Below are 16,171 nucleotides of genomic sequence, written 5' to 3' on the forward strand. Positions count from 1 at the left end.
GTACCTTTGAATGTACATCTGCCATCATTTTGTAGCCTTTTTTATGTCCTACTATAGCAGGCTCATAATAGGAATGACAGACGCAGCAACGATTTATTTTGCTGTCAGCGAACTGGGCCAAGGCACACAGTGTTACAGCTGTTTCAGTGACATCGACACGATAAGCACTTATCCTCCAGGCACAACTTACACTTTCCCGTGACGTTCTGTCTGTCCTTTACTGCCCAAAAATTAAAAATAACGGGAATATTCCCACTTTACGTTACTCTCAAAATCAAATGTTTTTGTTAGCTTTTTTGTTTTAATTGTCTAGTTTTAGTGAAAGTGGTTGCTTTATAAATTGATATACATGCAGGTAATGACTTTCAACAATTTGTATCAGCCCTGAAAAAGCCGTATCGGTCAACCTATAGTAGGTTCACAACTCAACGGAATATATATAAAACAAGGTCAAACTGTTTTTAGACATTTTAAGAGAAGTTGAACGAGGAATGGACTTTACTCGAACTGTAGTAACACAACTAATGAGCACACCATCTTCTAAAATGTCATTATAAATTGTAGAAATTAAAGATTTCCCCAGAACAAGTACTAAGAAGTATTTATCCATCCAGAACTGTGTGTTAAGATTAATCCAGTGTGTGTCCTGTGTGTTGGTGTGCGACGGGCAGGAAACAGGAACGGAGTGAGATATTTGTAAATTGAGACGGCCTTTTTTTCTTCTTCATCTTCTTCTCCTTCTTCACTGTTTCTCTTTCATCCCGTCCTTCCTCCCCACAGCTCACTGCCTCGCTTGTCTTCCTTTTTATTTTATTTTATTTTTTATTTTTTTTACACTCGCTCCTGAAGCACGAGAGAGGTAAAGGCCATCGTCACTGTCACTCACGGATTTAATCATTCGGATCTACCCCGGGTTCTCGCCTTATTTTCTGCCTCCGGTAATTGCGTTTCTCTTTTTTCGTGCGGGCGGTGCGTGCGTGCGCGCTATCCAAGGTGCTGCAGCAGCGCGCGGCCCCGCCCATCCCTCTCTCTCTCTCTCTCTCTCTCTCTCTCTCTCACACACACACACACACACACACATAAACATATATATATAAATATATATATACACACTCTTTCTCTCTCGACCACGTGACGCTCCCTCTGTCGAGTCTCGCGGAGAGCATCAGACTGCACCTTTTCCTCCTCAAGAGAGCGGAGAGAGAAAAGAGAGAGAGACATAGAGGGAGGGAAGGAGAGAGAGAGAGCGAGAGAGAACGAGAGAGAGAGAGAAAGAGAGAGAGGGGGGGGGGAGACCAATAGCACCTTGTCGCCTGGAGGCGAGCCTGTGATAATTTTGTCCCTGTCCGGTAGACCGGCTCTATCTACCACCGGGCGCGCGGGTGCTCTCTCCTCTCTCGCGGCTTTTTCGAGCTTCTCCTCAAATGGGAAGAAGGGAGATCGATGCGCCGCACTGTTGCCACGGAGCCACAGGATGTGCGTGAGGTAGGTCGGGCTTTTCTTAGCCCATATGTGCCCGCATTGACGGGGAGAAAAGCGTGTGTTTGGTTGTTGTTGTTTTTTTTTAAGTAACCGGGGCGAGGCTTTCCGTGAGATGCCAATTAAGACAGTTAAAGGTGTGTTCGGTGTGTGTGTGTGTGTGTGTGTGTGTTAAGGGGGGGATAGAAAGTAATTAAGCGACACGGCGCAGGTGATGAGACCGAACCCCGGGCGCGTAGGAGAGGGGGGAAAAATGGAGAGAGGAGGTATGGCCGCAAATCGAGAATCGATATTTCAACCGCATTCATTCACCCCGTCTATCGATAACTACGATGTCGCCGCTTTCAAAGATTCAAGACGCGTTGGAGGAACTGTTTTAGCTCATATTAATGTATATTTATATATGTGTGTGTGTGTGTTAGTGTGTGTGCGTGTAGAAATGCAGCTCATCTGCGAGGTGCTGTGTGTTTTCAGTTTGTTAGAAACGAGCTCCGTTAATTCGATAAAGCGAGGCGGTTTGAGTCATACGCCGCAGAGCAGAGAGGAGCAGAGAGGGTGCTGCTCCCGCTCTTTGTGAGGTGGCTAACACAATGACGGTGGCGTTAATGAGTCCCTCCACCAAAACATAGCCTACATTAACTACCGCGAAAAGAAAGACACATGTGGAGAGAAAACGATGTTCGGTGTCGACTTTAAAGTGTCAAAGGTGGTTTGTAAAGAAAAAATTATAAGCTACATGACGCCCAGTCGCAGGTAAATGCCACCTTATAAAAATCTCCTGCGGCATGATGGGAGCTCTCACTGAGGAGGTGCTGTTTGGGGTTTTGACTATGTGTGTATATGTGCATATGTGTGTGTGTAGCAGCGTGAAAGTGAACAACTAGCTTTTATTGTCATGTATTGTTGATTTTTTTTTTGGGGGGGGGGGTCTCCTAAATGTGTAATGTGATGTCAGCGCGTGTGTGTGTGTGTGTGCAAAATGCCTGAGAGAGTGTAATTTGAGAATAATAGCAGGCTCGTGTGTGTGAGTGTGTGTGTGTGAGAGAGAGAGAGTTTGTGCGTGTGTTTATGTGTTGTGTGTGTTTGTGAGTGTGTGTGTGTGTGTGTGTGTGTGACCCTGGTTGATTGTGCCGTCTCTGTTCTCTCTGTAGGTCGCTGGAGAGAGTGATGACGTGGCAGTGAGAGACACACATACCTCACCCGCGCACACACATTCACACAAACACACACACATATATATTTGCCCACACACATTTTTAAGTCTTGCCCTACTAAGACAGGGAAGAGGGGGAGAAAATATTCTGCTATGACGGTATCATTTCTCTCCATTACCAATGTGTGAGCCACAAACCCACACACACACTAGTACTCCGTGGGGAGTTGCTTTCATGGGGGATAAGGCCCTATCTAGGGCACAGAGATGGAGTTCACATCCTATTCGTCACATATCTAACACTCAAACAGATGTACACACAAGTACACACACCTGGAATCTCATATGTCAGAAGTGAGGAGTGAGAGATTGAATGGAGCGAACGCAGTGAACACCTCAGAGAAGACGCCAACACCAGGCCAAGGCAAGAGAAGATTGCCCAGGTGTGCTGAAAGGACAGCGGGAGCTCCTGTATGACCCCCCCACCCCGACTGGAGCTGTATCGTGTAGGAGCTTGTCGTTGTTAAGAGCAGTACCGAGAAGGCACCTGAGACATATAGAAGGTGATCAACCAAGTGCCCTACAGTAGTCACCATGAGCTGTAGGCTAGAGGGAACACCTCAGCTCTAGCCTCTATCTCCTCCCGTGTGTGTGTGTGAGTGTGAGAGCGAGTGTGTGTATGAGTGTGATGGCGGTGTGCGTGTGGGCGGCAGCCCCCCTGCTCTTCCTGGGGCTGTGCCTGTGCAGTGTGGGGGGCCAGGCTCAAGGGGAAGTTCTGGAGTTTGGAGGCGTGTCCAGCCAGTGGGGGCGATTTCCAGTCTGGAACGCCTGCTGCGAGAGTGTGCTGAGCTTCAGCCTGCGGACTCACAGCCAGGAGGGCCTGCTGCTCTACCTGGATGATGAGGGTTTCTGCGACTTCCTGGAGCTGCTGCTTCTACACGGCCACCTCCGCCTGCGCTTCTCCATCTTCTGTGCTGAGCCGGCTGAACTGCAGTCTGGCGTGGCGGTGAGCGACGGACACTGGCACGCAGTGCGTGTCAAGCGGGACTGGAGGAACACCTCGTTGGAGGTGGATGGGCGACTGGAGGGATGGGCGGAAGTGAAGAGCAAGAGGAGAGACATGACAGTATTCAGCCACACCTTCATGGGCGGGGTGACACCAGAACTCCACTCCTCGCCCCTGCGCCTAACTTCCCCTTCGGTGCGCGATCACCCCGCCTTCCGTGGCTGGATCACGGCGGTGAGCATCAACGGCTCGCTGGTGGCGCTGGACAGCTCAGAGGGTGTCACAGTAACAGCTGGCTGTGGGCCGGATCACCAGTGCCAGAACGGAGGGGTGTGCAGTGTGGTCAACGACCAGGCCGTCTGCGACTGCTCCGACACCGGTTACCAAGGCAACGACTGCAGCGAAGGTAAGGCCTAGAACCATGCTGACCCATCATAAACATCTCATCCTTTACATACACACACACATACACCTAATACGCACGCACACATTTATACCTCCAGTTCCCAACACCAGCTCCTTCAGTGTAGACATCTATTTTTCATTCACACCTTCACAGCCGCCTTCAGTCGTATGGACCAGCAGCCTTCACCAGCAGTGCAAGACATGCATACTGATCATGTTTGATATTGATTTTTTATGGCTGCCAGTGATAATGCCAATTTAGTATGTACCTCCAGAGATCAGAGCTGAGCCCCCTCCCAAGAAGAGCAGTCAACGTAGTGAAGCTGGAGCTGAGAGCTTGAGGACAACTGTTCAGACAATCAAGCTGGAGATTTCAGAGATTTTTGAGTGACATTCCTGAAAATGGTCATCTGGCTGTTAAAGCCTTGATTGGCGCTCAGTTGGAGTGTTTGGCAAAACACGATAACCATATAGATCCATTATGGACGTGGTTGTTGGCTCTTGTTGAGAGACTTTAATTGGAACGAGGCTTAGAGGCTTGAAATCAGTGGCTGTTACGTGGCTGATATCTGTCTGCCGGTATTAATGGATCGCATTGATTCTAAATAGCCTTCACAGGTACCGTACGTACGCTGTTGAGATGAAGTGTGGATAATCTATTGCCTGTCATTAATCTGAACAGTGTGCAGCCCTTTTAAGATGCTCTGTTTGTGGATGTGTGAGCATGTGTAGTGTGTTTTCTGCGTCAGTTTGGTTTTGCATTATAAAAGAGGAAATAGTGTCCTGTCAGGAATACTTTACGGATATAAAGAACTTTGACAATGAACAGCTTGATGCACGCATAAAAATTTTATATGAAAGAGGCAAAAGAAAAACGCTGTTTCACAAATGATTTAATATCTCAACTCTACAGGAACACTCTCCCTTAATACTGTCAAACAAGCCTATGGTCAATGCAAGTGCCAATACACTGGCTCTGTAATGACGGCCATTACAAAAACGAAACAGCTGCTTAATGAACTCAGCTACCTTGTTATGGCCGGTACTGCAAATGCTTTAATTTCCCCCTCTGCTTAGTTGTGTGTGTGTGTGTGTGTGTGTGTGTGTGTATGTGTGTGTGTGTGTGTCGTCAGATTTGCTTCAGTTCATTCAGAGCAAATCTGCATTCTTAATCAATAGCACTCTCAACTCCTCAGTTTTTTCTTTTTTTTCTTTTCAATACCTTTCAGCTTCGCCTCACTTATTGATATTTTAATGACACAAATGCATCTGCCAAAAAAACGTCAGCGTGGCCTTGCCTCCCGGCCACCGCTTGTCACCGAGCTGACCTCACACTCCGACCAAGACCGCTGCAAGCATCGCACCTCCCTTTAGCCACCTTACAGATCACACCATAGCATTTAGTGGGCAGTGGGATGGCCTAGGTTTCCATGGAGACAGGACTAATAAGGAGACCTCATGCCAGGAGTGTTTCTCCTTCTGTCCTCGCTCTTCCTGCCTTAAGCTCCAACCTCCCCCTCCTGGACTCCGTGCTGTGTACAGCTCTACCTCAGCTCTTAGTGGCTTCAGGCATCATGTCCGCCACGCAAATCTACTGTATTTACATGTGTGTGGTGGTGAATGTGTGCGTATGTGTGTTTCTGTGTGACAGGCATCCGTAAAGGCGATAATGTCTTGACCACTGGTCTTAATCTTCCAGGCAGGTGGGGGAGGTAGCTGCTGCGTTACGCTCACTGGTGCTGAAATGATTTGTCGATTGACAGAGGAATAATTAATAATTGAAGCAGGGCAGCAACGATTAGTCAATTAATTGATTAATTTCCTCGACAGAAAATTAATTCTTCAAGCAAAATTACAACGGCTGGTTCCAGCGATGCTTTTCTTCGTCATATATGATCGTAAACTCAATATCCTTCAGTTCCTCGAGTGATGGTTGAATTTAAAAAGCTGTCTGAAGACATCGCCTTGGCTTTATTTGCAATATCTGACAGATAACGATTAATCAAGTGTATAATCTGCAGATTAATAGATCTTGAAAATAATTGTGGTTTAGCCATATAGTTGCAAAACAAGAATCCGAAACATTCCCCTGAGAGCTGCAAAATATGGTAAAAAAAGAAAAAATGTTCATCATTATTTTCATTTTCAATGAAAAAGAAAATGAAATTATTAAGTTTGGAGGCCAGGGCTTCTCTGCAGCACTAATGCTGTTTTGTCACACAGTTACCTTTGACAAAAAAAATTCAAGTTTCTGCGAATTGAATGTGACACTTGTAAGTGTTTTGATTTGAATAATATTTCAGTTAATTGTACAGCCCTTATTCCCACATTCCAGCTTCTAAAATTTGTTTTGTACCATTGTAAATCAGTTGTAGGCAGAAGCTGTAGGCATTTATCGTTTTTTCTTTGCCATATTTCAGACCAAACAATTACTAATAGAACAAAAACTAACTGACTGATTGATAAATCATTGTGCAGCCCCGGTGTTTGTGTTTGCATGTTTGGTGTCTGTAGGTCTACAGGAAGTGACAGGTGAAGCTGACGATCAGTTCTCTGTAGAACTTGGTGCTGCGCTGAGAATTATGTTTGATCCAAGCCAGTCTAATCCAGTCTGATGTTTTGCTGCTGGTTAGGGCACAGTGGGAGACACCGACACACACACATACCTGCACAAACACATGTTACACAAACATGCAAACACACGGAGAAACACGTACACACAGTGTGAAGGCGCCGGCACCACCATTACTCACATCACTGCCGAGGCAATAGACTCAATAAGGGCAGACATTTTACATAAAGGCTCTCAATGGATACCTGCTTTGGACCTGCACTTTTTCGCTCAACAAGATGCTACTTATTCCTTTAGAGGGACTGTTTTATATTCCTAAAGATGCACTCTCATTTCAGTGGTGAGTCATGCCAATTGTTGCTGTGGAGAACAAGTGCTAGCATCATTTTTTCTCTTGGCAGTAGTGGCTGATGTTAGTAAAAGTACTCTAACAAAATGTTCCCAGATAGGTCTACTTGGATGGATGTATAGGGGAGTTTAGCAGATCTGTATGTGGTTGTAGTAGATTTGCTATAATGTGCAATTATAAAGCTTTACGATAATAAACAATGCTTATATTCTGCAAAGAATAAAACATAATTGGGAGTTGTTCTTGGGTTAAATTTGCTGTAAGACTGATGTGGAAATACAAGCATCCCTTCCAGCTCCCTTTTTGAGTGTTGCACAATCTGATATCGCTGTGTTAGTGTTGTTCCCAGAACATCATAAGTATTGTTGCTCCAGGGCCATCGTTCAAGCTGACCGATCACGTTTTTGTAAGATCATATCTTAGCAACTCAGGGGAAAGAGACCGGAAAACTACACACACGAGAGAAGTTGCTCTTTCAAACACGTGTTTGACGTTGCAAAAGAGTGTATTTTAACTCAAGCAATGTTTAACGAAACCTAACCGAGTATCTGTCACGTAAACCGAACCAATTTTATTTGTTATCTAAACCTAACTACGTGTTTTAGTTCCCTAAACCTAACCAAACAGCGCCCAAAACCTGTAAAGCGACGGAAAGTGATAAGTGAATAAGAATATCACACGTATCCAGACACCAACACGGCAATAATTTGGAAGTTAGTTGGTTTCTCAGATTCAAATGTTTGGGCAGAAATTGCAGCAGGACTGAGAATATGACGGTAAGATGATAGTGCATATTGAGAGAAGCTTAATAACTGGTTTAAAAAAAGGTTACTTGATGTCTTTTCCTCAAGTACTCGCAGGTTGTGCTGTTATGATAAATCACTGACATTAGAACAGGAAAGTGATTTAAAGTACTATTCCCGGTGAACAAGCATCTTTTTATACAGAAATAAACAGCAGGAAACCAAGCCACTTAACAAAAATATAAACCTTGGACAACAGTTCAACAAGATCTTCCAGTGCTCGTTTCCAATCTTAGATCTCTGAATCATGGAACATGAAAATATCTTTGAGAGGTCTGAAAAGACAAGTGAGCAGATGATGTATTCTTTGAGGATGGTTTAAGTATTTGTGTGCGCTGCGTTGTGGTATAAAATGTTTTTTAAAACCAGCCCCATGCACTGTTGTTCATTTTTAGTCTGACAAGATGCGGGCTCAGTGGGATATCTCGGACCACAGGATTTGCAGGCTGAGCTAATATCCGTGCATTTATATCACTTCCAATGAATAACTCATACAAAGTTATAGTGCGTCAAAAGAAATCTCTCCTCCGGTGCTCTGAGGCACTCTGGAGAGGAAAAATTCAAAGGTTGTATCTGAGAGAAATGAAGTGGATGGCAAAGGGAGTAAAAGGAATAAAATCTCAGGTCAGAATCCTGTTGACAGCATCGAAGGCTTTGCAAAATGATGACTGTATGTAGTGAAACCATAGCCATCATAATCATTATTTGCCAGTATGTGCGTCCAGGCTGTGTGGTTGTTTTGTAAGAGTCAGGCAGGCGGGTATAAAGGTTTATCTCTTATACGGTGCCTTGAAATTATTGTTATTTTGAACCCAGCAACCTCAAGGAGGCTGCAAAATAAAGCTTTGCGATAAAATTATAACCCTCTGAAAATTAGAAAAAACCCTGGTTATGAATCTTTAATCCAGAATGAACGGCTCCGCTAAAGGAAAAAAATGGATCCTTAGGACCCCGTTTGAAGCAAAGAAATAAGCAATTTGGCTCTGGCACTGCTGGTTTCCGTGCACGTTTACAATTACACGATATCTCCGAGCCTCCCTAATGATCCACTTTTGTTCACACTCATTTTTTGCAGATTTGTGACAAGCTTAGAAACATTCGCAAAGCAATATAATATACACTGTAAGCATTTTTCAGCTCAGAAAAACTGTATATTACATCGTTCATAGCAGTGTGAAGAGAGGGCTATTTATCAGGGGGGGTTTTTTGTTCCAAAGCACAACAATATGTCAGTTTTAGAGAAAAGAATTATAACTTGAGAAATTCAAAATATGGAGAAGAGAGTTTGGGCAGGGCTGTGCATAAATATAATTACTGTCTAAGCCATCGTGCCCTCTGGTGAAGGCAGAGTGAACCCGGCTTGTTAGGCCTGGCCTGGCTTGCATTGTCCTTGAGGGCAAATCGCTGTTAGCATGCTAATGGCTCCACCTGTTTCTGCCATGCTACTAGCACAAGGGCAGAGGCAAGGAAACACTCAGATCAGCACACAGCTCAGAATACACACACACACACACACACACAGACGATAACACGCACACAAACACACACTCAGTCCCAGTATTGAACCATGCATGCCCCTCGTCTTCCTGCACTGCTAATCCATCCCTACATGTTTTCCTGCTATTACACATCATTATTACTGCCAATCAATGTTCGTGTGTGTGTGTGTGCGCGTGCGTGAAAGACAGAGTGAGCGAGCGAGCGATTGTGTGTGTGAATGTGCGTGCGTGTGCGTTGCATGCTATCTTGTCGGGGGACTCTGGGGAGATGAAGCGGCTCCAAGGTAAGTTCTGGGGTAAACGGCTCTTGAATCCAAACATACAGGTAGGAACGTATATGTATGCCCACACACCCCCACCCCCCCTCCACCCTTCTGTATCTGCAAGTGTGGGTGGTTATGTGTGTGCGTGTGCGCTTACATGTAAGTGTATTTTTGCTCAAGAGAGAGATTTTTAAAAAAAATTTAATGCCGCTGTGTGTGCGTGTGTGTAAATATTATAGACAAACCTCAGTTTTGGCTACCAGTGCAGCATGGTATCCATTGTGACGTTTGCGTGGACTTTGCATGTGTGTTACCACGGTAACCCCGGACGGGTGTGCATGTACAGTAAGTAGCCATGGTAACCCGAGGGCTTAGCATGCATGTTAATGAATGTCTGTCTCTCTCTCTCCTCGGCCGGCCGCGACACCTTTCCAGAGCACAGCTACACTCCAGGTAGGTTGCACTATCTATCTATCTATCTATCTATCTATCTATCTATCTATCTATCTATCTATCTATCTATCTATCTATCTATCTATCTATCTATCTATCTATCTGTCTACCTGTCTGTGTCCATCTGAATTTATTCTTCATTAGTCAAACATCTCTTTCTTCACATTTCAATCTGAATCCTGTCTTTCCATGTTCTTACATTTATTCAGTAATTACATATAAAGTACACATTTCTATAGCCGTCATCACTTTATTTTCAGCCATTCTTCCCCAACCTCTTTGTATCTTCTTCATGTCAGTCCTGTCCTTCACGTTCTCCTCTCGGGCCTTCATGTCCCCGCCACATCCTCTTTTGTGGAAAATAAAGCACAAGGTAGCCGGCATAATGTATGTTGGTCTGTGTGGGTGTGTAGGGGGATTGGTTGCTGACGTCCGGTAAGTTTTCTCACATCCCGTGTGTAATCACCTGAAGTGGCTCTGGGCCTCAAGGTTACAGAGACGTAGGCACACACAGATACAGTACTGTATACGACCTAGTTCGTAGCTGTGTGCAAGCGTCTGTGTGCGTACCTGTGTGTGCGTAGGATCGCTGCCTGGGATGAGTAAGTGTCTTCAAAGCAAGGTTTTTTATTTTTTTTAGACATTTTGAATAATTTAGAAGACTCGTACACACATGCACACAAACACACACACACACACACACACACTTTCACACAGCGTACTTTAGCCTTCACCAGCATGTCATTGACAAACTCCTGTATCACAAAAACACATATATGCACACACACACACATACACACACTCACACTTCACGCCCCATGAACCTTTGCTGTGCTGACTGTGCTCTTGTCTTCCTTTAAGGTCTGGCACACCTGATGATTGGCGACCAAGGTATGGCCTCCTCTTACCTCACTTCCTGTTGTCCTCTGCTATACCATCATCCCCTCACTCCCACACTCACAACTCCCTGTACCCCCTCCCCCCCACACACTTCATCACCACCTGGCGCTGGAGGAAGTTGTCTCTCTAGGCACTGAACTAAGGTCAGTTTTTTTTTTTTTTTTTTTTACGTAATAGAGATTTCTTCATTTTAAAACGGTCCCATTTGGTCTCATCAGAAATTTCAGTTTTAATTTAAACTGAAATGGATGACATGGGCATTTGAAGTGGAACAATTAAATAAGAATTATTGAAACGTGGCCTTACAGAATACTTTAGGTGTGAGCCTGAGAGCAACTTCTGCTGTGATATCGTAAAAATCATGGCTGCTGATGTGGGAGGATTGTAGACGGCTGCGGCTTGACGGTGCTTGGCTGGGTTAGATTTGGCAGGGCTCATGGAAATGGAGCTAAGGGCCGACTGACCGACTCCATGGATGGTTTGAATTCGTCTTTACTCTTCCACTCATTTCATTTTTCTTCCATCTGTGTGTAAGAGTTTGATCGAGGGGATGGAAGCGACGAGAGCGTGTGTGTGCACGAACTATACATCTGAGTGCATGTGTGCTTCCTCATCATGGTTTGGATCAATGACTGTGGCAGTTTTCACACGAACATTCATCCACATTCATCTACGGCTTTTCATCGGCTTCCAGCATGCCCTGCTCTGCCGTTTGCCGGTCCTCACATGGGCTCCTGCTCACACATTTGGCGAGCACATGTGATTCTGAACTGATGTATGAAAGCAATGCTGTTATACCTCGACCTCCCAAGATGTCCAGTGTTCTTGAACACTGCTCTGCCTTTTGAAAAATTGTTCACAGATGAACAAAACTCACGATGCCACCTCTTTCTTGTTGCCCTCTTTCTCCGTTCTCCTTCTTTGTTCCTGCCCTCTTTCTCTCTGTTTCGGACACCAACCCTTTGTGAATTTAGCAAAGCTCAGAGGTACAACCTCCTGATTTTCTTGTGTGTATGGTTAATGGGCTGTTCTGGATGGGTTTTTGAAGTTGAATGCATAGAGAGGCGAAGTCCTACTCCTACCGGTGTACCCAATGGGACCTCATTTTGGAAAAGAATTCTACAGAAGTCAAAAGACAATAACTTTTTTGATCCCCTTAAATTGTGCTATGATTTTAATAGGTAATGTTTTTCATCCTAGAAGGAACTCTGTGGAACCTTTGTGTTAGTGACATTAGTTTATGTTAGTGGACTCCTTTTCTAAAGTAAAGTTAGCTGCTGATGCTCTCTGTTAGCGGAGCAGAGAGAGGTACTGAGATGAGGCACTCATGAGCAACCATAAAGTTACATCCTTTGGATTGTTGCAGAAAATCTGACCCGAGTCCTTAACAAATAATTCCACAGTCCAGCAGCTTTGAACAACTTAAATAAATCATCCACAGGCTTGTTTAGGCAACGAGAGAGACGAGGAAGGTCTCATGTTTAAAGTCACGTTACAATCTGCTCACATACGGCCAATAAGAAGGTGATTAATACATTTAGATTGCCCTTTTAAATATAATTTTGCAAATCAAGAAAGTCACAGTTTGTCGTTAGGATAGTGAAACACCTTTTAGGTTTTTGTGAAAACATTCAGTGAACTGCATCGTCTCACTCAAGATAGATCGCCAACACCAACATGGCCGTCACCTCGGCACAGAAAAAGCATTTAAATAGGTCTGAAAATATTGACAAATTACTGAGTTAGTCAGTTTTCTAATTAGCTAATACATGGGACCGGCTCTACATGGTTTCACTTCTGGGTTTTGGTGAACATCACTTAAGTAACTGTCGTGTGCAGGGTTGCAGTGATATACCTGTTTCAAGGTATACGAAACAGAAATATAAAATCATATCAGAGTTATTAAAATATATATATTTCAATTATATATGATCTGTCAGGACAGAATGTTTTGAGAAATTATGATTAAACGTTTGTTAAGCCTTAAAAAAGACCTTCTATTTTCATTCTTTTAAAGGTCATTGTGTCAGATTATAACAATAATAACAGTTTATGATCTTTTGACTTGACAAACATCTTGTGTGTAAATCATGGCACAATGCTCTGGCCATTCACTACCATACGTACTTGTCTGAAATAAGGTCCGATGGTGGTCCACCAGAAGGGGCGTGACCTCGCTCTCTGTGTTTACACGCTCTTGTATGTATGGGGATGCAGACTTTCAGAGCCGCTGGGCTTCGAGTTCTTTTTTGCGGTTGTAAAAGTGGAGTGTTTCATTTTTTGGGTAAGGTAAGCTGTTGATGCATGATTGTGTGTGTGCGTCCGTGCATGCGTGTGAATGAATAGGAGCTCCGGCCAACAGTGCTTTTGAAAAGTCTGAAGGTAGGTGCTGCTGGATCGGCCGGCTCTGCATGACGCTGATGAATACACTGATTGACTCACATGAAGACAGACCGAACTGTGACAGGCTGATCGGTGTCTATTGTGCTCTTTGATTGGATGAGAGAGGACATGATGACGGCTGTCTCCCATTGTGACAGGGCCGCCGTGTATTCAGCGAAAAGTGCTATTTATTAAAGCCGGTGGATAGAAATATCTTGAATAGAGCGCAGATTGTGTCTTCAGCCATCTACCACTGTGTGATATCTCTATTCTGACGAGTATATTTCTATCTGAGCACTCTGTCTGTTTTTGATTGCTTAGTAAGCTCCCAGTGCTGAAGTTCCTGCCTTAAAATGTCTGCCATGAATCATCCAGGTGGCAGTGAAAATTTAATTGCTTCATCTGGCTTATGCTCAGAATTTTAAATCAGCTACTTAAGGGGCGACATGTATTAACATATGTTTTCCAGCATTATTACACAATGTATTCGGTGTATTTGTGTATAGTGGCTGCCCTTACTATTACGGATGTTTGGATTGTGCAAGGCTGAAAGTAACTGTGGCTGATTTTCTTTTTCTTTTATTTTTTTAATACCTTTGAAGTCTCTTTCAGAAACTGTACACATGAAAAAAAGCGGTGTGTGTTTGTGCGTGTGTTTTTGCTCTGCATACTGAGATGTAAAGGCTGTCAAATGGTGCAGACGAAGCCTAGCTTAGGTTAGCTCAGCGTAAAGAGGCTTTTTGAGGAGCCCGCAAAGCTGAAATGAGTTTCTTTGAGGGGGCGGATTGGGCGCGGGGAGGAGGGGTGTCTTAGAAAGATATATAGCATGTGTGTCTGCTCGTGTGTGTGTGTCGGTGCCGGGGAGAAATTGAGAAAAAGCGACTGTGCCTTGCGAGAGAAGAGCTAAAGGAATGAATGATAGAGGGAGCAGAGAGGGAAAGAGGAAGCGAGGGAGAGATAAAGTGAGTCGTCTTCTTGCCTGTGATGTAGAGCAACTGCCTGTATCTGCAAAGGGACAGCGGTGCTCCTGTCTGCCCTCCCAGCCCAGTCATTCTCCAAGGGACATCAGCCCTGATGGGGAGCCGTGGACCTTTCCCCTCCTCCATAAAACACAGCTATCATTCTCCCTGGAAACGATACCCACAGATCACTAATCACTTTGAGTGGGTGAAAATGCACGAATTGTGGAGGGAAGAAAGAAAAGAGGGAGCCAAATTGGATTTTCATAAGTATCGAGCAGCCAAAGGAAGAGGGGGAAATGGATTTTTTTTCCTTTTTTTGAAAAGTATTGAGCAGCAATAATCTGGATGGAAAATGTGCTTAAAGCCAAGTAGCAGATTTTGCCCTTTCTCTTCTCTCTGTCTGGCCGAGAATAGACCGTGAAGGGGTTCTGGGTGAATGAGCGATTGTAGGTTTCTGAATAGGATCGAGGAGTAGCTCTCGGATGTAATTGGCAGCGGTGCTCATTTATGTTATTTGTTTATTTACTTACTTAAAGCTTTGAAGCAGGTTGTCCGGTTAATAGCGGTTGTTTGTCCGCACGCGCCCAAGTGTTCTCGATATCAATCCCACAATCTGTGCGCGGCATAAACAAGTGGTCAGCCTCGCTCCAAGTGACCTTTACACGCGCGCTTACGTGAACGGACGGACAAACAGACACACACACACACACACACACACACACACACTCGCACACAATAACCTTTAGAGAGTGCCCGCTGAGTAGGTGAGTGAGTGTGTGTGTTCAGTGTAAATATGCATGAGTAAGGCTGCCTGCACATATTCTTCACGGTCAGTGGATGAAGGCAGGAAAGGGAACGGTGTGTGTGTGTTTGTGTGTGTGAGCGTGTGTGTGAGCGTGTGTGTGTCCGTATGTATGTGTGCATCTCGTGTGTTCGACTGCATGTTCAGGGGAGGTGGATTGTGAGTCATCACTTGTGACTCATAAAGCGTCGGCAATCAAAGCGGCTCATTTTAACACATTGTCTCAGTGCAGAAACACATAGATGGACACTTAACACACACACACACACACACACACACACACACACACACACATGTTCGGTGTCACACTCTTTGGATTTCTCTTTAAACGGCCTCTTTTGTTGTTGTCCCTCCCTCTCTCTCTCTCTCTCTGTGTTGCACTGTCTCCAGGACATACACATGTGCGTGCTTTGCTCACACACACACACAGACACACACACACACGCACGCACTCACGCAGAGGATGAGCTCCGTGCTGACTCCACCATATGTAGGGTTGGGAGTGGTAGCAGACGCCAAGACAAGAGGAACCAGTCAGTACCAGCAAAGTACAGCATGTCTCCAGCCTCTTACTCATCACCATCTAACAGCCCTAATAATAAATCACACAAGGACTAATTATTCTTTAATTAAATACAGGCTAAATTAAACTTAACTAATTAAAAAATATATTTTTGTTACCTCAGCTAAGCCTTTTCTAATTCTCTGCTTCCCACTGAGGTGGGCTTTTTGGTGCTCAAATAATCTGGATTTTAATCAACAATGTGGATAACTGATAAATTATATGTCTTATGCAAAAATGCCAAACATTTACTAATTCCAGGAGGATATTCTAGTTTTTAAATTCTACATGACTTAGAGCAACTATTACACAACAGATTAATGAGATGATTATTTTCTGAATCAATCAATGCATCGTTTTGTTTGGTGAAAGTGAGAAGATAGTGAAAAATACCCGTTAATAGACCGATTAAAGGTCTGGTCAGTTATCAGATCTGATATTCTGCTTTTTTTCAATCATCAATATCAATTTATTTCCGTTTCTATATCAGATTGTTGATAAATATATTGATTAATAAATGCACATTGGCACTGATGCCAAACAATAAATAAATAATAATATAAACAATCTGAATCTGCAAA

At 44.1% G+C, this 16,171-nt stretch overlaps 1 protein-coding gene across 15 annotated transcripts in view; it reads left to right on the plus strand.

Moving 5' to 3' along the window:
* Nucleotides 1-1,097: 1,097 nt before the first annotated feature.
* nrxn1a (neurexin 1a) overlaps nt 1,098-16,171 on the plus strand; it is a 68,259-nt gene continuing 53,185 nt past the window's right edge. For 3 of the 15 annotated variants that reach the window (XM_030400363.1, XM_030400358.1, XM_030400364.1), the window contains exons 1-5: nt 1,098-1,485; nt 2,631-4,044; nt 9,965-9,982; nt 10,844-10,873; nt 11,857-11,868. In XM_030400363.1, the coding sequence (XP_030256223.1) occupies nt 3,312-4,044; nt 9,965-9,982; nt 10,844-10,873; nt 11,857-11,868 (793 nt within the window). In that variant the 5' untranslated portion in view covers nt 1,098-1,485; nt 2,631-3,311. The remainder of the gene's footprint in view (nt 1,486-2,630; nt 4,045-9,964; nt 9,983-10,843; nt 10,874-11,856; nt 11,869-16,171) is intronic. The other 12 variants (XM_030400355.1, XM_030400361.1, XM_030400365.1 and 9 more) reach the window with 7 other exon arrangements.

Source organism: Sparus aurata, chromosome 20 (assembly GCF_900880675.1).
Source record: "Sparus aurata chromosome 20, fSpaAur1.1, whole genome shotgun sequence".
Lineage (NCBI taxonomy): Eukaryota > Metazoa > Chordata > Actinopteri > Spariformes > Sparidae > Sparus > Sparus aurata.